The sequence below is a fragment of the Chrysemys picta genome, chromosome 3, assembly GCF_011386835.1.
Source record: "Chrysemys picta bellii isolate R12L10 chromosome 3, ASM1138683v2, whole genome shotgun sequence".
NCBI classification, from domain to species: Eukaryota; Metazoa; Chordata; order Testudines; family Emydidae; genus Chrysemys; species Chrysemys picta.
In genome coordinates this window covers 189,249,188-189,272,906 of record NC_088793.1, presented here as the reverse complement: position 1 = coordinate 189,272,906, position 23,719 = coordinate 189,249,188, and the positions used below count along the sequence as shown (strand labels likewise).

Here is a 23,719-nt window from a genome sequence, read left to right as displayed (position 1 = left end):
ACATGCAGGGAACTTCTTACTCCCTTTCAACACATGAGTAAGTGAGAGCAAACAATTTGAAAACTTCCCTTAAAATTGGTCTTTTCTAATCTATGATCCTTTGCTCATAATTTTTACATAATATAGCTAATATTGTCGTTTCTGGGGATCGAAAAAATAAATATCACTATAAAAATATAACAATGTTGGTACATGCGCATTTATTGAAAAATGACATTTAGATGGCTGTAAATTGCAAATTCTTCAAGTAGTTTCCTTGTGGGTGCCCTACTTCAGGTATGTGTGTGCCCTGCACCTCTGGTTGTAGGTTTTTGGTATCAGTGCCTGTTTGGCCTGCACATGCACAGTATAAATACTTGTGCCCAATATTGAGGCTATATAGGACTGTGCGAGTGAACTGCCCTCGGTTCCTTCTCAGCCAGAGATGGAGTTTAGTGTGTGCCTGTTTTCTCTTTATAATAGTAGATACTATTAGTTATTTAGTAGTTGTAGAATATTAAAACCTTATAGTTGTTGGAACTGTTGTTCCTGTTTTTCTTTTTCATAATAAATAAATAAATAAATATACACACACACACTCATACTTTTCTTTTTTCCCCTATTGTGAGGGGTCCAGAAGGCTTTTTGCTTCTATCTGAGATGCCAGGCTCTCCAGGTTTTAAAAGGTGCATCTCCTGTTGAGAGGCTGTTCCTGTCAGTGACAGACATTCAGTGTATATGGTGCTTGGGAGACACTCATATCCTCAGGAAGTGCAAGATTTGCACTTCTTTAAAAACAGGGAAATTAAGTATAGATTTTTAATGATGGAGCAAGCCTTAAGACTGGCTTCAGACCTGGGTACAGAGAACCCCCCTGTACCAAGGACCGTCTATTTCTGTTAGTGCTCTGTCTACGTCAAGAGCATGGTCCCCAAGATCTTTCAAGAGGATGGCAACGTTGAGACTCGGTCTCTGGCACTCTGCACGAGTGAGGTACCAATAATCGCTCCAGCAATACAGAGAGCTTCCCACTCAAAGACTGCGGAGTGGGATAAGAGGAGCAGAACGGAGAGTTCCTCCTCAACGAGGTTTAGGTCACCGGAGACCTCAGGCCCCAAGAGGAGTGCTAGTGAGGCTCTGAATACTCAGGTACTGTGAAGCACTCTAAGTCTTCATCTAAGTCCCATACCTCAGTGGTAAAGGACACAGAGCCAAAGACCACTACTGCTACCAAGAGAGCAGCCTCCTTGGAATCCACAGTTCCCTTGGTACTGACACCAGCGCCTCTGACAATGGCATCGGGAACAACCTCGGTGGCTGTACCAAGCTCTGTTGTGGCCTGGTACCTCAGGAGTTACAATGCTGTAAAGACCTCATGTTACCAAATGAGCCTTCCTTGCAGCCTCCAGACTCATTTTGGTACCTAGATCTGCTGCGTCACTGACTGCTTATGACTTTTACTATTCAGGAAGAGGGGTTGTCACCTCCCGTACAATATGTGGAGAAGCATTCTGACTCAGAACTTTCGGTTCTTCTAGTAGTGTCCCTCTGGGTGCTCCACGATAGGTGAATCTGCGCCCCACGCCTCTAATCGGAAATTTTAGGTAGCAGTGTCCATTCGGCCCACACATGTCCTCTCCGTCAAGAGGCTGCATCAAGGCTATCTAGCTCTGTGCAGGCAAACCACCCAAAGTTCCTTCTTGACAACCTTTGGCCTCAAATTGAGTGAGCAGTTGTTTCTTCATTCTTTGCGTCTGTACCATAACTAGTAGTTGTTCATAGTTCCTTTATTTCCCTTAATAGTTAAGAGTTTCCGTTTACCCCATTGGAATTTAAAAAAAAGAAAGAAAAGAACCTTTATTTCCTGCTTCCCACCCTTTTCATGGGGGACCTCCCCTCTTTGGTGGTGTTAGTAGTTCAGACTTTTAATGTCTTTTTAAAAAAAAATAAAAAAGGGTAAAAAGAATGATCGGAGATTTGTGTTAGCAGTGCCTGGTTGGGCCACGCATGCACCGTAGCCTTCTTGCGCGGCTCTGAGCAGTTACATAGTGGTGCGCAACCAACCGTCCCCCAGTTCCTTCTCTACCGCCGTTGGCTTGAGTCAGAACAATCAGCAGCGCCCTCCCTTAGCTCAGATAAGATTTATAGTAGTTAGTTTATAGCGATAGGTTACCTTAGTTGTAGTTAGTTTTCATATGTATTGACTTACTTTAATTTCTTAAAAGAAAACCTTTTTTTTTTTTTTTTAATGTATCTTCCCTATCTACCCCTGCCTCTCCGGCAGTCATACAGCCTTTACCTCAACTGGTTTTACCCCTGATTTTTTCTCTAAGGCCTTGTCTACACTACGAGAGTAGTTCGATTTTACTTGCATCGAATTTTTGTAATCGATATTGCAAAGTCGAACGTGTGTGTCCACACTAAGGACAGTAATTCGACTTTGTGCGTCCACACTAACGGTGATAGCGTCGACATTCGAAGCGGTGCACTGTGGTCAGCTATCCCACAGTTCCCGCAGTCCCCTCTGCCCATTGGAATTCTGGGTGTAGCCGGCAATGCCTTCTGGGTAACAAAATGAGTCGAGGGTGCTTTTGGGAAACTGTCGTCATCCGTCCATCACTCCCGCCCTCCCTCCCTGAAAGCGCCGGCGGGAAAACAGTTCGCGCGCTTTTCCAGTCATTGACAGCGCGGACGCCACTGTACTCCGAGCATGGAGCCCGCTGCGACCATCGCTGCAGTTGTGGCCGCTCTCAACGTCTCGCAGCTTATCATAAAGGTTTCCCTGAGGCAGATGCAGAAAAGTCAGGCAAGGAGGCTACGGCACCGCGGTGATGTCCTGAAGTCTGAGAGTAGCACAGACCTGTCAGAAAGCAGGCGACCCAGCGCCGAGGACATCACAGTGGCAATGGGTCATGTTGATGCCGTGGAACGGCGATTCTGGGCACGGGAAACAAGCACTGAGTGGTGGGACCGCATAGTGCTGCAGGTCTGGGATGAATCCCAGTGGCTGCGAAACTTTCGCATGCGGAAGGGAACTTTCCTGGAACTTTGTGAGTTGCTGTCCCCTGCCCTGAAGCGCAGTGACACCCGGTTGCGAGCTGCACTGAGTGTACAGAAGCGAGTGGCCATAGCCCTGTGGAAGCTTGCAACGCCAGACAGCTACCGGTCAGTCGCGAACCAGTTTGGGGTGGGCAAATCTACCGTGGGGGTTGTTGTGATGCAAGTAGCGAAGGCAATCGTTGATGTACTGCTGCCAAAGGTAGTGACCCTGGGAAACGTGGAGGCGATCATAGATGGCTTCGCAGCGATGGGATTCCCAAACTGCGGTGGGGCCATAGATGGAACTCACATCCCTATCCTGGCACCGGACCACCAGGCCACCCAGTACATTAACCGAAAGGGATACTTTTCCATGGTGCTGCAAGCACTGGTGGACCACAGGGGACGTTTTACCAACATCTACGTGGGATGGCCGGGCAAGGTTCATGACGCTCGTGTTTTCAGGAACTCTGGTCTGTTTAGACGGCTGCAACAAGGTATTTACTTCCCGGACCACAAAATAACTGTTGGGGATGTGGAGATGCCTATAGTCATCCTCGGGGACCCAGCCTACCCGCTAATGCCCTGGCTCATGAAGCCCTATACTGGCGCCCTGGACACTGAAAAAGAACTCTTCAACTACCGGCTGAGCAAGTGCAGAATGGTGGTGGAGTGTGCTTTTGGCCGTCTCAAGGGGAGATGGAGAAGCTTACTGACTCGCTGTGATCTCAGCGAAACCAATATCCCCATTGTTATAGCAGCTTGCTGTGTGCTCCACAATCTCTGTGAGAGCAAGGGGGAGACCTTTATGGCGGGGTGGGAGGTTGAGGAAAATAGCCTGGCTGGTGATTACTCACAGCCAGACAGCCGGGCGATTAGAAGAGACCAGCGGGAAGCGCTGTGCATCCGGGAGGCTTTGAAAGCAAAGTTCCTGAGTGAGCAGGGTAACCTGTGATTTTATAGTTTGTGTACTGAGAAGCTAAACCTGCCCCCGTTTCTTTACCCAGGTAATGTTGACTATCCTATCCAGTTACATACCCCCTTCACCCCCCCTCCAACACACGTGTCGAAATAAAAATAGTTCTACTTTGTTAAAGCACACCGTTTTCTTTAATACTGTTTTAGCGGGAATTTTTTAAAACTGGGACGCAGACTGTGGTGCGGGGCGGGTCTAGTGTTGTGATGCGAATGCAGCTTCTAAACTCAAGGATTGACAGGCTCCGCTGCGGTGGGATGCTTGTTTCAACGGAGCCTGTCACCCCTCCTGATCGGGACTGTGTGTATGGGAGGTCTATTTGACTTTGTGGCAGGGGGAGGACGGTTACAGATCCCATGCTGTGTGGCTCTGTGATCCTGTCTAAGGACCGGCGCTTAAGATCTGTAACTGCCCTCCCCCGCCACAAAGTCACAGAGCAACCCACCCCCCCCAACATTACATCAAAACAACCTCCCAGACTAACCGGGGCAACTAGTCACTGCATCACTGCACTGTGTATGTGCCCTGCTGCTGTGCCTGCCCCCGACTATGTACCCTGCCAAAGGAGACTGTCCTGTCCAATTTCCAACCCCCTTTCCCCTCCTCCTCCAAAAGAACATGATTGAAACAGTAGTTAACAGAAACGAATTTTTTATTATCAACTACACATGGCATTGGGAGGTGAAACTTGGACGTGGGCTGGTGTCAGGCGGGAAGGAAAGAACTTTTCAAATTTTGGGAAATGAGAGCCTTCTGCTACTAGAGCTCTCTGCAGGGGTGGAGTGAGAGTTAGCAGGGACTCTGCCGCCTCTCCTTCTTTGCACTTTGGGTGAGGTGGGTATGGGACTTGGTGGCGGGGGAGGGCGGTTAGAGATGGACTGCAGCGGGGCTCTGTCCTCCTGCCTCCGTTCCTGCAGAACATCCACAAGGCGCCGGAGTGTGTCCGTTTGCTCCCTCAGTAGTCCAAGCAGCGTTAGAGTCGCCTGCTGGTCTTCCTGCCGCCACCTCTCCTCCCGATCCATGTTGGCTTGGTGCATTCGGGTCAAGTTCTCCCGCCACTGGGTCTGCTGTGCTGCCTGGGCTTGGGAAGAGGCCATAAGCTCAGAGAACATGTCCTCCCGTGTCCTCTTCTTCCTACGCCTAATCCGCGCTAGCCTCTGGGAGTGTGATTCCAGGCTAGGTTGTGAGACAGTCGCAGACGGGGCTGTGGAAATGGGAAAAAGGGAGTGAATTCCTCTGAAAGATAAATGTAGTTGTGAACAAAGAACATAGTCTTTCTCTGTGAACAAGACCATGCACAGCACCTTTCACATGCGCACTCAGCACAAGGTCGAATTCTCGGCCTTCGCATTCTGTGCCTGGGGTCTTGAACAGCACATTTGAGAAGCGAGGCAGCACAACGGAATTTCTGTTGCAGGCAGACATGGTAAGCCGTACACTTGTGGCAGTTTAAAACTTTTATATTACCACTGGCCTCATTTCACATTTAAATCAATGTCAGTCCCTGCTGCCAGCAATCCGGCAAGCGGGAACTCTGCCCCTGTCCCACCCCCTCGCGGCTGTCCCCGGGAACGATCCCTTTCGGCTGCCCCTCTCCCGCCTCCACCGCGTGGCTGCAAACCAGCGGTGACAGTTCTGTAAAGGAACGGGAAAGCAGTCCCAACACTAACATTCCCCTACCTAATTAAAAGCAGGTCACCATGGCCGACATCACCCTGATGAGGATCTCCGAGAGCGACAAAGAGAGAATGCTCCGGGAAAGCCTCCAAAGACCAGGGCCGTATGCCGCCCTGCTGTGCAGAGCAATGATCCCCGAGTACCTGATAATCTCGTGGCGCGGCAACGTGTCGTACTTCGGAGGACCCAATAAGGCCGCTCTCCCCAAGAACCTCATGCAACGGCTTTCAAGTTACCTCCAGGAGAGCTTCATCGAGATGTCCCAGGAGGATTACTGCTCTATCCCCGCACATATAGACCGCATTTTACTGTAGCTGCAGTAGCAGGGAATACACAGTAGAGCGGCTTGTGCAGGACAATCACTGAAAACCGGACATTGCTAGATTTCTTTTCAAAACTTGCACTGCCCCTTACTAAACCGTTAAGCGCCTAGGGCACACTAATCATGAACAACCCATTCTTTTAATTGTTAATATTCCTGTTTTGTTAAAAATAAATGTTTAGATGTTTACAACACTTACTGGCTGATCCTTCACCAGATTCTGTGTCCGGGGTAATGGCTGGGGACGCTTTGTAGGGGATCTCTGTAAGGGTGATGAAGAGATCCTGGCTGTCGGGGAAATCAGCGTTGTGAGAGCTGCCAACTGCCTCGCCCTCCTCATCTCCTTCCTCATCTTCCCCGTCCCCTAACATGTCTGAGGAACCGGCCGTGGACAGTATCCCATCCTCAGAGTCCACGGTCACTGGTGGGGTAGTGGTGGCGGCAGCACCGAGGATGGAATGCAGTGCCTCGTAGAAACGGGATGTCTGGGGATGGGATCCGGAGCGTCCGTTTGCCTCTTTGGTCTTCTGGTAGCCTTGTCTCAGCTCCTTGATTTTCACGCGGCACTGCGTTGCATCCCGGCTGTATCCTCTCTCTGCCATGTCTTTAGAGATCTTCTCGTAGATCTTTGCATTCCTTCTTTTGGATCGCAGCTCGGAAAGCACGGACTCATCGCCCCACACAGCGATGAGATCCAAGACTTCACGATCAGTCCATGCTGGGGCTCTCTTTCTATTCACAGACTGCATGGCCATCACTGCTGGAGAGCTCTGCATCGTTGCCAGTGCTGCTGTGCTCGCCACGATGTCCAGACAGGAAATGAGATTCAAACTGGCCAGACAGGAAAAGGAATTCAAATTCAAATTTTCCCGGGGCTTTTCCTGTGTGGCTGGTCAGAGCATCCGAGCTCGCACTGCTGTCCAGAGCGTCAACAGAGTGGTGCACTGTGGGATAGCTCCCGGAGCTATTAGCATCGATTTCCATCCACACCTAGCCTAATTCGACATGGCCATGTCGAATTTAGCGCTACTCCCCTCGTCGGGGAGGAGTACAGAAGTCGAATTAAAGAGACCTCTATGTCGAACTAAATAGCATCGCAGTGTGGACGGGTGCAGGGTTAATTCGATTTAACGGCGCTAACTTCGACATAAACGCCTAGTGTAGACCAGGCCTAAGAGACCGCTCCTTCAGGCATGCCCAGCTCACCTGGTTTTAAATCTGCCTAACTTGCAGACTATCCATACTGGCCAGGCTCAATGTGTCCACTGCCTTGGCAAGACACACATTACTCAAAAGTGCCCACACTGCAAAAAAATGACAGCTAGGGCAAGAAAAGCCAGGGATCTCCAACTGAAGCTCCTCATGATGGAGAAATCCCTCAAACCAGCCTCTGACTCCGAGTCCAGGTCACCCTCTGACCAACAGTCGCCAATGACAGGGGCTCCACTTCAACATCGGCTGCCAAGGAGCCTACTCCTAGAAAGGCTACCAAAAAGCAGTTGCAGACATCTCCACACCGAGAATTGCCTAAACGAAAGTGATTTCCAACAGAAAAATCTGCCCCGGTACCGACGGCACCAAGAGCGTCGGACAGGGTGGCACCAGCACCGAGTGTTCCCGAAGAGCTAAAGACTCTGTGTGGGCACACTCTAATGGAGGTTCACATAGCAAAGAGAAACCTTCCAGTTCGGTGCCCACAGAGCTGAAGAAGATCTCAGCCCCGAGCAGTACAATGGCACCACCTGCTATACCTATGCCGCACAGCTCTAAGTCCTCGACACCGGCTGCTTCAACTCATGCTCCCAGGCTGTCCGCAGTGCCATCTCTGGAACCAAGCCTCACGGTACCGCAGCAGTTCATGAGACATCCGGACCTGGTAGTTGCTTCAACACCTGAATCTCCTCTACTCGGCACCGAGGGTACCCCATTCAGATCGGTACCTAGCCAGCTGACTACTCCCTGCAGATCAGCCCCCACCCCCCCGTCTCCAGTGACAAGGAAGAAGAGGATGATGCAGTAATATATACTCATCTTTCCTCACCAAAGCCAGGACCATCTTGTCAACAACCACCTGCAGATATACGAGGACGATATGATCACCCACAGGCACCACCCTCCTACCATTCCCAACTAACTGGTCGTACTGGGATCCATGGGCAATGTCTAGGGCCCAAAACCGCAGTCCAGCTAGCCTGCCTAGGTCCAGAACACCTGCTGTCCGGCACCCTCTGAAACACAAGAAGATGCTGAGGAACTTGAGCACACAGCCGAACAGGACACTTCGCCACCTACTCACATCTCATCTTCGTCACCAGACAAAACCATAATGCCATCACCCCCTACTACGGGGGGATGCTTTCAGATCCTTTCAGGACCTCTTCAAAAGGGTTGCTGAATCCCTAGACATTTTGTTGGCACAGCTACCAGAAGCCCAACATAAGCTCACTGACATACTCCAGGCATCCCCATCAGCAAAGATAGCCCTGCTGATAAATGATGCTATTATGGAGCCTGCGAAAATCATCTGGTAGACTCCTGCTACTTCACCACCTTCGTGTAAGACATCTGACAAAAAGTATTGTGTCAGCAAAAGGAGCTGAATTTTTATTCACACACCATGCACCAAACTCCCTAATGGTGAAGGTGGTCAATCAAAGGGGGAAACAACACCAGTCCTGAACGACCCCATTAGAAAAGGCTAAAACTTTTCATGGGGAAAGCCTATTCCTTAGCTACGCTTCTGTTCCACATAGCTAACTATGCAGCCCTGCTGGCTAAATATACACACAATCTGTTCTCCAAAATGTTAACCTTTATTGAAAATGTGCCTCATGACAGAAAAGAAACAGTACAAAGCAAACATTTCCGAAGGGTCTCTCATCGCCAGCACGGCCCTCCAGGCTTCCCTTGATTCTGCAGACATGGCAGCACGATCCATCGCCACATCAATTGTCATGTGCCGTGCATCCTAGCTCCATCTCTCCGGATTCCCAAGGAAGGTCCAGGCCATGGTTGAGGACTTACCCTTTGAAGGTCAGAAATTATTTGCACACAAAACCGATGTCAACAGACCCAAGATCAACCTTTGATGTCTCAACCATCAACCTCCAGACCGTAATTTTGAAGGTGTGGTCGAGGGCATGAGAACTCCACAGTCTCTGATTCCAGAACCAGAAATGGTCCCCTGCCCATTCATAGACCGTCTGTCACCATACTACCCAGTCTGGAATACCATCACGACAGACAAATGGGTTTTAGAGATTATCCAGAAGGGCTACTCCATCCCCATTATTTCTATCCCACCTACCTACTCCCCTTCCCCATCCCTCTTCCAGGACCCTTACAACAGGAAATAAACCACCTTGTACAGTTATGTGGTGTGGAACTCGTACCATCACAACACGGGGAGAGGTTTTTATTCCCATTACTTTCTAACTCAGAAATTAACAAAAACTCAACAAATTCATGAGAACACAACATTCACTGTACGGAAACAGCATTTCCAATACCGAGTACTACCCTTTGGCTTTTCCATGGCCCCAAGAGTTTTTTCCAAGCTTCTTGCTGCCATTGCAGCTCACCTCCACAGACAAGGAGTGACGATATTTCTATACTTAGACGACTGCCTGATAAGGGCACCAACACAGCAAAAAGGAATAAACACCACACAGAGCACAATAACCCTGTTCACAGACCTAGGACTGCAAATAAATGTACAAAAGTCCACACCGGTTCCTGTCCAAAAGTTGGAATTCATAGGAGCCTACCTCGATTATCTCACAGCAACAGCAATGTTACCCCAACAATGCTTCCTCACTTTGGTCAACCTAATTTCAACAGTGATGGACAGCCCACAAACATCCGCCAGAACATGCTTACAACTCCCGGGGCATATGTCGGTGACAACTTTCGTTGTACAACATGCCAGGCTCCACCTGAGATGCTTGCAGGCCTGGCTTCAAACAGCGTATATACCGCACAGACATTCTCTCTACCAACGCCTCACAATGCCACGCAGGGTAAAAGACTTGCTAATATGGTGGACACAACCACAGAACGTCTGCTCAGGAGTTCCTTTCCAACAGAAAGCTCCAACCATGACAATCACAATAGACACTTCCCTAGTAGGTTGGGGGGCACATCTACACAACAATATGATCCAAGGCCACTGGTCTCCAGCGGAGTCCAACCTGCACATAGACTTATTGGTGCTAAAGGCAGTCTGAAATGCATGCAAGCACTTATTTCTTTAATCAAGAATAATGTCATCAAGATCCTCACGGACAATATAGCATGCATGTTCTATATAAATTGCCAAGAAGGAGCAGCACGATCATACTCCCTGTGTACAGTGGCAATACGCCTTTGGAATTGGTGTATCCACAAGCTCCATCAGAGTACACTTGGCTGCCATGATCATCTTCCATGACAAGGTGGACGGAGTCACTGTATTTACTCACTTGAAGATTAAACGCTTCCTTAAAGGCATAGAAAACACTTATTGCACACTAAGAAACCCTACTCCCATCTGGGACCTCAACGTTGTTCTATGCCATCTCATGGAAAAACCATTTGAATTCCTTGCAACTTGCTCTTTGTTTCACTTATCAGTGAAGGTGGCTTTCCTCATTGCCATCATGTCCACAAGACGGGTGGGAGAATTAGGTGCCCTAATGGCACACCCACCTTATACAACATCCTTTAAGGATAAAGTAATCCTATGGCCGCATTTTAAATTCATACCCAAGGTCGCCTCCCCTTTTCATTTAAATCAACCCATCTACTTACCTATATTTTTCCCAAAGCCACTCACTGATGAGAGGGAGGCCTCACTCCATATGCTACACTTCGTATAGCATTAGCTTTCTATATAAAAAGAACAAAAACATTCAGAAAATCACCTAGACTATTCTTTTCCATAACAGAATGCTCAAGGGGCCAAAGCATCTCAAAACAGAGACTATCCAAATGGATATATGGATGTATCCATTTGGGCTACCAAAACAACAATCTGCAACTTCCACTGGGAGTTTGCACACACTCCACCAGAGCATTAGCAACATCTGTGGCCTTTCTCAGTAATGTACCTATCACTGACATTTCTAGAGCATCAGCCCGTACTTTCATTAAACACTATGCTTTAAAACAACGAACAGCAGCAGCTGCTCAGTTTGGACATAGTGTTTTCCATCATCAATAGACCAACACCAAAGCCCCTCCCCTCGCACTGCTCAACAGTCACCTAAAGTGGAGCACCCACGGGGACACTCCTCGAAGAAGAAGAGTTTACTCATCTTGTGCAGTAACTGAGGTGGTTGTCCCTGTGGGTGCTCCACTACCCACTCTTCTTCCCTCTACTTCGGAGTTTCAAGTCGATTCTCTGAGGTAAAAAAGGAACTCGGGGATGGTTGGCTGCGCACTGCTATATAACCACTCGGAGTGGCACGAGATGGGTATGGCGTGTGTGTGGCCCAACCGGGCACTGCTACCACAAATCTCTGATTACAAGCACATGGCGCCAAGACACCTAAAGTGGAGGACCCACGGGGACAACCATCTTGAAGAACCTCAGTTACTGCACAAGATCGGTAACCTTCTCATCTTTACAAAGAGGGTGGTGGATGAGCTGCAAATTCCCCTACAGGAGGTGGCAGATACTCATCACAAACTGGTTGATAGCCCACATACTTCCTCCTCATCCAGAATCGCCCTCCCCATTAACAAGGCGATTCTAGATCCAGCCAAAGTCATCTGACAGTCACCACCCTGCATTGCACTGATGTGCAAGAGAGCTGACAAGAAATATTACATCCCTCCCAACACCCTCAACTCGATTGTAATAGACATGGTTAATACATGGGGCAAACAACATCATATTAAGTCAACCCATATGATTGAGATTGGAAAAGACTGGCTCTCTTTGGTAGGAAGGCATTTTAGTCAGAGACATTACTGTTCAGGGTCGCAAATTATTAAGCTGTCATGGCCAAATATGATTTTATTAATTATGGGAAACTCAGGGCATTGTTTCTACATTTACTGGAGGTGCAAAAAGAGCAGTTTCAGGCCATTGTCAGCAAGGGCCAATTAGTGGCCAGAACTGCGCTACAGACAGCATTGGACACCTCAGCCCATTTGGTCTCCATGGCTTTGGTCTCCATGGCTGTGGTAATGAGGCAGGCTTCCTGGTTATACCTGGTTGCCAAAAGAGATGCATACAACAGTTGAGGATCTCCTGTTCGAAGGGCCCAAGCTCTTCGCTGATAAAACCCTGATGCCTCTCTCCACACCCTGAAGGATTCCCATGCCAGGTTGCGCTCCCTGGGTATCTAAACTGTGGAACAAAAGAGAAGCAATATGGCTCTCAACTGCAACACAGATCACTTCCCAATACCCACTATCACAATGCTATTATGAGCCGCAGCAAAAGAGGCCCAGGATATAAAAGCTGAAGCTGTCAGCACCAAAATCCATGAACTCTGACTGCTTCTTCTAAGCACTTTTGACAGGTTGGTTGAGGACCCGAACAACCATGTCTTTCAACATCCACTACCATCTACTCACCTGCCCTTCGGAAATTGCCTGACTTTCTTTTACAGCAGTTGGGAGAATGTAACCTCTAACAGATGGGTTTTAGAGATTTATTTTCGAGGGCTACACCATTCAGTTCACATCCCTTCTCCATTCCTCCTTCCCTGTCCCTCTTCAGGGACCCTTCTCATGAGAACCTGCTTAGATAATCTGTTATGCCTACGGGCAATAGAACCGGTCCGAGCGGACTCTTACACCTGTCCATGAAGACAGCATTTTTGATTGCCATCACTTCAGCTAGATGCGTAGGAGAAATAGCAGCCTTGATAGCACATCCACCATTCACGGTCTTTTTAAAGACTTATTACAAAGTAATACTGAGATTGCATCTCAGCTTTCTCCCTAAAGTGGCCTCTGCCTTTCATTTGAATCAATAAATCCATCTTCCAGGTTTTTTCCTGAACACACATTGTGACAGCAGGGAGGTGATTTTGCACATGAGATGTTAGACATTTTACTGGGACAGGGCTAAGGACTTCAGAAAGTCTCCTAAGCTCTTCCTCTCCTTAGTGGAAAGATCCAAAGACTCCTAAATATCAGCTCCAAGATTATCCAGATGGGTCTCCGGTTGCATTCATCACTCTTATCAAGGGCGCAACCTGTCCCTTCCATCTGGAATCCATATGCACTCCACACTGATCTCTACCTCGGTCACATTCCTTAAAGATGTCCCTATCTCGGAAATTTGCAGAGCAGCAACTTGGACTTCTGTGCCCATACTTTCACGGAACATTATGTGATCACTGGAGCCTCAGTCTACAATGCCATCTTCAGCTCCACTGTGCTCTCTGCAATAACAGACTCCACTATGAAGCTCCAGCTTCCCAATGGGGGATACTGCTGTGAAGTCTCCTACAGTGGAACACTTATAGAGACACTACTTGAAGAGGAGGAAGTTACTCAACTCGTACAGTAACGATGGTTCTTCGAGATATGTGTCCCTATGGGTACTCCACAACCCATCCTCCTCCTCTCTACTTCAGAGCTCTCAAGATGGGACTCTGCAGTAGAGAAGAAAATGGGGGTGATTCACCCCCAGTTAGTGCTAGGTAATCTCAAGGCACACCACAAGGGAGGGAGAGCGAGCGCATATGTGGGCCGAATGACACAGCTACCTAAAATCTCTGATTAGAGGCACAGGGGCCTACACTGGAGCAAGACTTCCGCTTCAGGTCTGTTCAGTTTACTCCAGGAGACATTCTCCTCTGCAGATGCAAAAAGTCAGGATACCAGACCTCTGCCTGTTAACACTTGGGATGACCAGTGATCTATACCTTGCGCTATGACTTATGATTAAGGCTAAGATTTTGTCATGGATATTTTTAGTGAAAGTCACGGAAAGGTCACAGGCAAAAAAGAAAAATTAACGGAAGCCGTGACCTGTCAGTGACTTTTACTAAACATATCAGGGACAAAATGAGGCTCAGTGGGTCCCCATACGCCTGAAGTGGGGCAGCTGCGCAGGGTTGAGGAGCCGCCTGCAGCTGTCCATGGGGGCTGGGAGCTGTGGGATACTCCTGGCTCCTGTGTCAGCCAGGAACTGCGGGGTACCCTCACTGCCCGCAGCTCAGGGGGCTTGCGGTGGCGGGGCACTCGGGGGTTCTCCCACCGCCCACAGGGGCTGGAAGCTGCGGGGTACCCCTGCCGCCTGCAGCTCCTGAGGCCCGCTAGGACCGCGAGCTTAGAGGTTCGCCTGCCACCACTGCCTGGGATCTCGGGGATTCCTCCATCCTGCCGCCCCTGGCGGCCGGCCTCTCAGGGGTTCCGCCGGTGGCCGGGATCTTGGGGGTTCCCCCACCGCTGCAAACGAGCTCAGGGGTTCTCCACCATCCGCGGGAGCCGGGAGCTGTGGGGTACCCCACTGCCCACACTGGCCGGGAGATGTGGGGACCGCTAGAGGCGGTGGGGATACCCTGCAGCTCCCGGCCCCTGCCAGTGGCGGGGGACCCTGCAGCTCCCGACCGCTGAAGTCATGGAGGTCACTGGAAGTCATGAATTCCATGACTTCCACAACCTCAGTGACTAAATCATAGCCTTAATTATGATCCTGCTCATTGGCCTTATTGGGACCTCTGGGCAATGTACTGCCAGCAATTTAGAGGGGCCCTGATTCAGTCTCATAAGGAACATAGAAGACCTCATTCTCTGGTATTGTCCATCTCTCCCTCCACTCTGAATCAGCAGAGGACATATTTGAGGAGCAAGAGGCAAGGACAGAAAAGGAAGTGACCGCATTTACAAATATTGCTTCCTCATCATTATGTGATGAGGCTTCACATTATGATGTTCCTCATCATCGAGGTAGTAATGCCACCACTGATGACTTTTGGCAATTCAAGGACCTAATGAAGCTTGTCACTCAATAGAGTTTCTTAGCTGTATGGAAGCAAGCATGGGAGGCTATGCCATCAGACAAATGGGTATTGAAGGCCATTACTTTGGGTTATACTATCTAGTTTACCTGCATCCTGTCCTTCTACCTCCCTTCCCCATCCCTCTTCAGGAACCCCTCTCAATCAATTGCTGAGACAGGAGATGACAGTGCTCCTAAGTCTAGGGACCGTAAAACCAGTTCCAACTCAACACAGAGGCAAAGAGTTCTATTCAAAATATTTTTTGATACCGAAGAAAAATGGTGTTGGAGGTCTTTACTAGATTTCAGACAATTGAACAAGTATGTCAGACATCTGAAAATCAGGACATTGTCCAACTATACCAAAAGAAGGGCAGTAGACACTTGATATGGTTTTAATCAGGCTGCAACTTTATTATTAGGTGTCCGGGACTACCCGACAGATAAAAGTGTACAGGTCAGATATCGCCATTTTCATTCAATATCTACCCTTCTGACAGCCGCCTCCTTTTTCCATCCAAGTCCTGTAGCCAACCCATTGCTGGGACCTTACCACCCACCCCCGAACAAGGGGTAAGGTGGAGTATAAGAAGAGGGGGTTAGCTCTCTGCCTTAACAGTCATAGAAGCCCCAGCCTTCCCCCCCCCCCCCTTCGCTCCTTTAACAAGCATCTCCTTTTTAAGTCCTTTACCGAGTCATTTATCCAGTCCCTGTATATTTTCTCTATAGAGTACCTGCACTGGACATCTGCCCCAGACTTACATAATGAGTTGCAACATCATAGCCTAACTCCCCTCCCTTTCCACCTAAGCCAAATCTGGTGGTGAGGAAAAAATTCCTTCCCAGCTTCCCTATAAAGGAATGGCTAGCGCAAAGCCCACAGCAGGTCCTGACTAAAACTTGTATTTTTTGCCACATTAAGGGAAAGGAGGGTGGGTGCAGCTCTGCCTGGTCTGGGAAAAAGGGGCTTTTTTCGTGTTTTGAACTTCCCAGCCTCCGGTCACTGGAGATGAGTCAGCATTGCCACACTGACCCACTCCCCCTTTTGCAGCAGCTTCTGAGCCTCGCTCCCCCACTCCTGGCCATAAAGTGCTATTCCCTCTCCCCCCGGCAAGCTGGACAACTGCTCCCTCCTCCCCTCCCTGCGTAATGGTGCAGTGCAGTCAATGTCCCTGGTAGCTATAATTTCCTCCCTAGAGTCCAGGGACTGGTTTGCAACTCTCGACCTCAAACATGCCTACTTCCCCATTGCAATTCATCCATTTCACATTTGATCACAATCACTACCAGTACTGGGTCCTACTGTTCAGCCTTCCTTCTGTCCCACGGGTTTTTCTCAAGAATCATGGTGGTCATAGCTGCCCACCACCAACATCTTGGAAAACAGTGTTTCTCTACCTTGATGAGTGGCTCCTCAAATGCTGATATCATCAGGAAGTGCAGTCAGCAGTTCAACAACAACTTCACTGTTCCACAGTTTAGGCCTACAAATAAATGAGAAATCAACCTTGACCCCTATCCTTTTTATAGGAGCATTTTTGGATTTGGTGATGGGCAGGGCTTATCTCCCTCCTGACAGGTTCCTCACTCTGAAAAACCTTATCCATAGGACTCAGCTCAGTTCACAAGTTCCAATAGGGACATGTCTGCAACTGCTAGTGCTTATGGCAGTTTGTGTTTTTTGTAACACAAAACTCCAGGTTACATCTTTGCTGTCTCCAGCGGTGGCTCAGGACAGTTTGTGTACCCAACAAACACAGTCTGAACAAGGAGGTACCTGTACCCAGCTGGGTCCTTCAGCCACTCATCTGGTGGAAGAATCCTTCTTAAAGGTTTGTGCAGAAATCCCATTTATGCAGAGTCCCCCCATGGTCCTGATAACATTGTACATTTCCCTCTTGGGATGGAGAGCACATGTGGGTCCTCACACAGCCCAAGGCAAATGGTCACAAGAACAACGCTTGCACATCAATCTGCTAGAGTTAAGAGTGGTCAGAAAAGCTTGGTGCTACACTCTTCCCGTAATCAAAAACAAGTCACTCATTTCAGCTTCTTACCTTCCGATATACAAAACATCTTGGCAGATGACCAGCAGACATTTCCCCCCTAAATTATAAATGGGAGTTGGACTTTCGAGTCCTCAACAAAATATTCCTAGCATGGAGATTTCCAGAGGTTCATTTTTTTGCCACTGGAGCCAACATGAAGTGCAGGAAATTCTGCAGAGGAGAACTTCCAGAGGAGGACTCAATTCCCAATCTCTAGGAGATGCCATTCTTATTACATGGACAAGGGATCTTTTTTATGCATATCCACTACTCCATTGTTTTTAAAGGATCTCAACAAGATCAATCAGGACCAAGCCAGTGTAACTTTGATTGCACCAACTTAGCCAAGACAAGTTTGGTTTCCTTATCTCATCACAATCACTTGTTGCCTTCTATGCCAATCAATTCTCAACTGTTGTCTCAGGATCCATTTCAGATGCTTCACCATGACCTGAATGTTCTGCAGTTCCACGCCTGGTCCCTCAGTGGTTCTCAGGACAGGAGGAGTCATGTTCACTAGCAGTACAAAATGTGCTTTTAAATAGCAGGAAGGAATCTACAGGAGGCATGTAACCTCCAAAAATGGAGGTTACACACACAGATTTTCTAAATGGATCTCTGGGTGCGTTATTGCCTCCTGTGTTTTCACTGATACTCAGCCTCCCCTACTAGTAACTGCGCATTCTATTAGATCATAGTCTGTCTGTAGCCCTACTCAAAGATGTTGCAATTGTTGAAATGTCCGAAGTTGCAACGTGGAGCTCAGTGTATTTTTTTCCCCAGCCATTATGCATCGGTTCACGCTGCTAGATTGGATGCTGCAGTAGGCATCGCAGTTCTTTCTTCAGTGCTGGACTCTGTTCTGAACCTGCCACCTCCTTAGGTGGGTTACTGCTGTGGAGTCACCTGAAGTGGAGCATCCACAGGGACACTACTCTAAGAAGGAGAGGTTACTTATCTTGTGCAGTAACTGGAGTTCTTCAAAATGTGTGTCCCTGTGGGTGCTCCACTACCCACCCTCCTTCCCCTCTACTTTGGAGTTTCCTCTGTGGGACTTTGTGGTAGAGAAGAACTGAGAGCAGTTCACCTGCACAGCGTTATATAGCCTTGGTATGGGGCACGAGGATGTGTAGGGTACATGCATGAGTTGAACAGGCTTTGCTACCAAAAATCTTCAATCGGAAGTGCAGAGTGCATGCTCACCTAAAGTGGAGCACCCACAGCAACACACATCTCAAGTAAATCAAAGCTTAGCTGCAAACTAAGGTTATTTAATTTGGTTTGTGAATCAACCAAGAGTGTATAAAATGTATGATTATTTTGTATTGGTATTCCATTTTCCTTTATTTTTAATTCAGACAACACTGCTTGATTTAGATGCCCTAGCAAGACACCTCGCTGACTGCATTCGAAGGTAAGATTTGGTGATGTTAATTTTATTTTAAAGTTTGTATTTTATGTATTCTTAATGGGACATATAGAGCTTAATTTTTTTTTTGTATAGCAGAGAAATCCTTGATCATCAAGATGGTAACATAGAAGATGATGGTCTTACAGGGCTCCTGCGGCTTGCAACGAGTGTTATTAAACACAAACCACCTTTTAAATTTTCCCGGGAAGGACAGGTAAGAATAAAGTACTTGGAAAATGCCAAATAGCTAACGTTACCTCCTGTTACTGTAAACTGCTTCATTTTAAGTTTTGTTTTACTCTCTTGAGTGTAGGGGTTGCATAAATACTGTTCCTTTGTCATATGATGATTGACAGAAACACATTTTCCTAATTGGATTATTTTATTTTAAAAAACAGCAATACAATGTGTATTTTACACACACACACACCTCTCTTTCTAGCCATTTTTAACCTCAGAACAAAATTCTTGTCTCTTGCAGATCCTTTATGTATGTATGTATGTATTATTTATATCTTTGATTATCTCAAAGCATTTTCAGGGCTGCTCAGCTTTTTCCAAGTTCTTACAAAATATTTGATACCTGTTTTTCCTTGGCCAAATCCTGGGGCATCCCATGCACCTGTAGAAGATCCTAAAGTAGCTTTAAAGTCACTTGCACACATGGACAGGAGCAGACACCTGTCACAAGAATCCTGTACCATTCTTTCCATCCCTACATGTTGTGGAGAACTGCTGATGAGATGTCATTATGAACAGGCCAGGAATAATACCAGGGAATCTATGCGCTGCACAGATGCAGTGGGCCCAACTTTTACATGGGCTGAGGAAGCAGTGGGCTTGCGTTTGTGATCCTTCCCTGTGGCCATGACCAGCTTGCATAGCAGCTTGGCTTGTTGGGACTGAGAATTCCATTCCTAAAATAAAAAAGCAAAGCTCGTGCGCACAACTTTTGCTCTACTCTTCAGTGATTTGTTCAAACTTTTGGTCTGGCTATGGAAGCGATGTACAGAGTCACGTATGAAACATGAGACCTGCAAATCTAAAGCTCATTGAAATCAGTGAGAGTCTTTCCATTGAGTTCACTAGGCTTTGGATCAAGTCCATGATGAGGTTTCAGTCAATAATTAGACCCATATATGTGACTGCATTTAATCCTATTTGGCTAGCTCAAAGTCCCCTTTTCTAATTTACAAACATAAAATGCCTCCTGGTAATTTTATTATCTGAATGTATAATAATCTCTTTCTAACTTGGGCATTCACTAATGTAATACTAGTTTTCAGTAATAACAGTATTTCTACTTATTAATGTAATCTCATACGTGTGATACTTGTGTTATAAATGAGTTATAAGATAGATCTGTCCCATCAGGATAGTACGGTCTAAATAGACAGCAGATAGTTGAAGGATGGGAGGATAGCATAGGTAAAAAAACAAGTAACTAAGGAGTTTAATTTAGTACTTCTCATTAGAACAAATTTTGTTATAATGAATTTATGTGGTTTTGGGGTTTTTTGTGGTTCATTTTGCTAACAATACTTTGAGAAGACTACAGTTTATGGGCCTCTTGGGAAAAGTGTGATTTAAGGAGAGATCTGAAGGAAAAGAAGTTGAAAACCAGGTCAGGGTGGGAATTCAAGGCATAAAGTGCAGTTTGGAAGACAGTACAGAGAGAAGATGGGAAGGAGGAGGACACAGAAGGCACAGTTCTGCAGGTTGGGTAAAACAAAGGAGTGAGGAGAGGACTAAAAGAAAACAAGGAGAGAGCAGTAAAATTGTGCAGAGCCTTGAAGCTAAAGAGAAGGACCTTAGCTATATGTATGTTGAGGGGAAGCCAATAACGGGATTTGAAGAAGAGCTGAATGTGGTCAGAGCAGCAGCCACAACAGATGATTTTTAAAGCAGAATTTTGTTTTTGCTTAAAGACCAGGGTCCCAACAGATTATTTGAAAATAAGTCTTGACCCAATATAATTTAAAAAAAAACTATTTAAAATGTTATAATTTACTATTTGATTTGCCTATTATAAAATAGCCTGTGTCTATTTATTTCACTGTGTTGGTGTGAAACAAATGGACAGTTTCCCTTTTAAGTACCATGAAACAGAATGGAGCAGGATTGCTTGATCATAAACTTTTCTCCAGAGTGATACATTTGGACTCTCTCTCTCTTTGAAAAATATTGACAGCAGCTCAGTCTTGTCCAGTGGATTCTGAGATGTGGCCACTCCTTTTCCACTTCACTTCAGATTCTCTCTTTGTCCATGCAAACAAAGTGATGGTTTGGTGCTGCTACCTTATCTGTTATTACCAATCTTTTAAAAATCAAGTTCTGGGGCAGCAGCGAATGGTACTTTTGCTCCTTTGCCTTCCTTCTTCTAGGAGACTATGTTCATCATATCTACACTAGGAAGAAAGGTGTATTTTGAACACAATAGCGAACATTTTAAAAATGCATCTTTTATTCTAGTGAAGGTATGTCCATTTTTTGTCATTGTTTCTTGAATAGGAGCACCTGCCAAGCTCCTCTCCTCCTCTCTTCCAGCATGGCAGAATCAATAAAATAGCGTGGGCAAAAGGCCAATAGTTGCAAGTTACAAAAGGGTAGACGTCCCACTACTACCCTGCCCTATAGACCCTTGTTACTCAGTGGGAAGTGGCTCAGATGCTGACAGCTCTCCATCTTTACACAGCAGCGAGACTCCTGCAGAAACTACTCTGCAATGGTAGAACTGTGGTCTTCAACATGTAGGATTCAGCAGGCAGGTCACCCTCACCTATCGAGAATTTTTGAAAAATCTCCACAAATTCCCACCCTTGGCCCCATCCCTCTCAAAAGAAAAAAAATTCCAATGTCTTCTTTCATGTACTCAAGTGTGTGAGAGAGGTAGGCTTTCCTATTCAGACTACCTGAGCCTGATGACTTGGCTATTGAGTGGCAAGGTGGTATATTCCTCTCGTAGCCTCCTGCAGAACTTACACCCTTTTTGCTTGTGCAAGAGTTTGGACAAACTCTCCTATTGGTGTCAGAATAATAGGATTTAACTCCAAGAAACCATGTATTCCAGTATTCTTACTAAAATGGATTTTTGAAGAATGAAAAGGTCCTGAATATCATTGGTTAAGTACATTGACCTATAGAAGATCTCACTCAGTGTACTTTTTAGAGATCAGGATGTGGCTATCTGACTAGAAGATTTCTGGGGAGAAATCTTTGTAATGTTGTTAGTGCTGTAGCAGGCGCCATACTTAGTGGAATAAGTCACTGACCAAAGCCTCCCGTATCTGGGGATTAGTTAGTTACTACAGTCTATAGACTGTAGCAGTGGACATGTAACATCTGTGTGGGTGTCCTGTGCTTTATCAACAAATTAGAAGAAAATTAAGTCCCTCACAAACCCTGAGAAGGTCTCTTTTGCAAGATCCATTTATTTAGCCCCACTCCACACCTAAAACTGAGGTCAACCTAGCTATGTCACTCAGGGCTGTGAAATATTTTCCGCCGTGAGCACTGTATTTAGGTCGACCTAATCCCTGGTGTAGACACGGCTAGGTGGACAGAAGGATTCTTCCATCGACCTAGCTACTGCCTCTTGGAGACGTGAATTACCTGCATTGCAAGAAAAACCCTTTCCATTGATGTAGGAAGCATCTACGCCAGTGGGTCTCAACCTATTTACTATTGTGAGCCTCATATGCAGCTCTCTGTCTTATGTGAACCGCATCCACACAATATATATACTACCTGTATGGCCCTGAGGATGTCACATGGGCTGCAGCTGTGTACTGATTGGGTCACGGGTTGAGAACCACTGCTCTAGGTAATGTGCTGGTGGTTGTGGATGGATTTGCAGCTGTGGGGTTCTTGAACTGCAGTGGGGTGATTCAAGGCATGCACATCCCTATTTTCACCTTAGCCCACCTCGCCACAGAGTACATCAACAGAAAGGGCTATTTTTCCTATGGTTATGCAACATTGGTGGCTCACTGGGGATGATTCACTGATATCAGTGTGGGCTAATCAGAGAAGGTGCACAATGCTCACATCTTTACAAACACAGGACTGTTCAAGAAGCTGAAAGCACGGAAGTTTTTTTTCCCAATTGGGGATTACCATTGACTACATTGAAATGCCAGTAGTGGTCCTGGAGGACCCAGCCTACCCCATGTTCCCTGGGGCTCATGAAGCCATATATGGTAACCTTGACAGCTCCAAGGAAAGATTCAGCTATTGACTCAAGAGGTGCAGAATGACAGTTGAGTGTGCTTTCAGTAGATTGAAGGGATGAGGTCAGTTTTTACTCACTAGGTCAGATCTCAGTGAAAAGAATATCCCAGTGGTTATAGCTGTCTGCTGTGTTCTGCATAATATCTGTGAGGCAAAGGGGAAAAAGTTGCCACCGGGGTGGAGTGGTGTCTGCTGACTTTGAACAACCAGACAAAAGGGCTATTAGAAGAGTTCAGCGCAGAGCTGTGCGGATGAGGGAGGCCTCAAAAGACCACTTTAATGGTCAGCCACAATAATGTGCTGGACATTGCTCTACCTGGCTTGGAAATTTAGGGGGGAGGGTGTTAGGAATTGTGTAGTGCTTGGTGTACAATTCTGAATATCAGGTCTTTAAATGAACCTATCAATTCTATGGTGCTTACTGTATTTTTATAATTATTACACTGTCACTGAATCTACGTGTTCTGTGGTCCTGGTTTGGTTCTGTGTTTTGAGTAGCGCTAGGCGTTCTGCGGTTGATATTACGAAGTAACAAAGATGAATTTATTTCCAAAAAATAAAAATGGATTTTGTACCAAACAAAGTGCAAAAATAATGTGCAATTAAAAACCAATACAGTGCAAACTTACAAAACTTAACAGAACAGCATTTTAAAATTAGAATGGTGGAAAACATTTGTGTCCATTTTAGTCCATTTCAGCCAAACATACACCAACTGTTAGAGAGACAAAGTGAGTGAGATAATATCTTTTATTGGGCAAACTTCTGCTGGTGAGAGAGTCAAGCTTTTGAGCTTACACAAAGCTCCCTTCCCTTTTACTCATAAAAGTTTTAATTAAGATATGCTTATTGACACTTAAGCTTTGGAGCACTTCTGCACAACACTGCTCTCCAGCCGCAGCCATGGTGAAGATGCCCTGCCTGGGTGAGGGCTGGGGGAAATAAGGGAACTGTTCAGTGTATAAAACAATAAAATGTTGGCATCTGTTTCCATAGATACAAGTACAGGGTAATGGCACTGATTACTGGCACTATTTTCTGCAGACAGTGGTGATTTTAATTGATATTTCACTCTTGAGGGTCACAGAGGCAC

The 23,719-nt window shown here is 46.7% G+C and overlaps 2 protein-coding genes across 28 annotated transcripts in view; one reads left to right on the top strand and one right to left on the bottom strand.

Moving 5' to 3' along the window:
• The window catches only part of USP34 (ubiquitin specific peptidase 34), a 280,867-nt gene that overhangs the window by 146,070 nt on the left and 111,078 nt on the right, over positions 1–23,719 (top strand). For 20 of the 27 annotated variants that reach the window (XR_010599944.1, XM_042857217.2, XM_065589647.1 and 17 more), the window contains 3 exons: positions 16,638–16,769; positions 18,344–18,399; positions 18,490–18,610. Coding sequence is in view for 26 of the 27 variants with exons in the window: in XM_042857217.2 (XP_042713151.2) it covers positions 16,638–16,769; positions 18,344–18,399; positions 18,490–18,610 (309 nt within the window). In the remaining variant the exon portion in view is untranslated. The remainder of the gene's footprint in view (positions 1–16,637; positions 16,770–18,343; positions 18,400–18,489; positions 18,611–23,719) is intronic. The other 7 variants (XM_024099851.3, XM_065589646.1, XM_024099849.3 and 4 more) reach the window with 3 other exon arrangements.
• LOC135982543 (uncharacterized) lies at positions 4,623–6,913 on the bottom strand. Its single transcript, XM_065589655.1, has 2 exons — positions 6,193–6,913; positions 4,623–5,198 (listed from the first exon to the last, which is right to left on the bottom strand). Exons 1-2 carry the CDS (start codon positions 6,767–6,769, stop codon positions 4,723–4,725), a joined length of 1,053 nt encoding a protein of 350 aa, XP_065445727.1. The 5' UTR covers positions 6,770–6,913; the 3' UTR covers positions 4,623–4,722.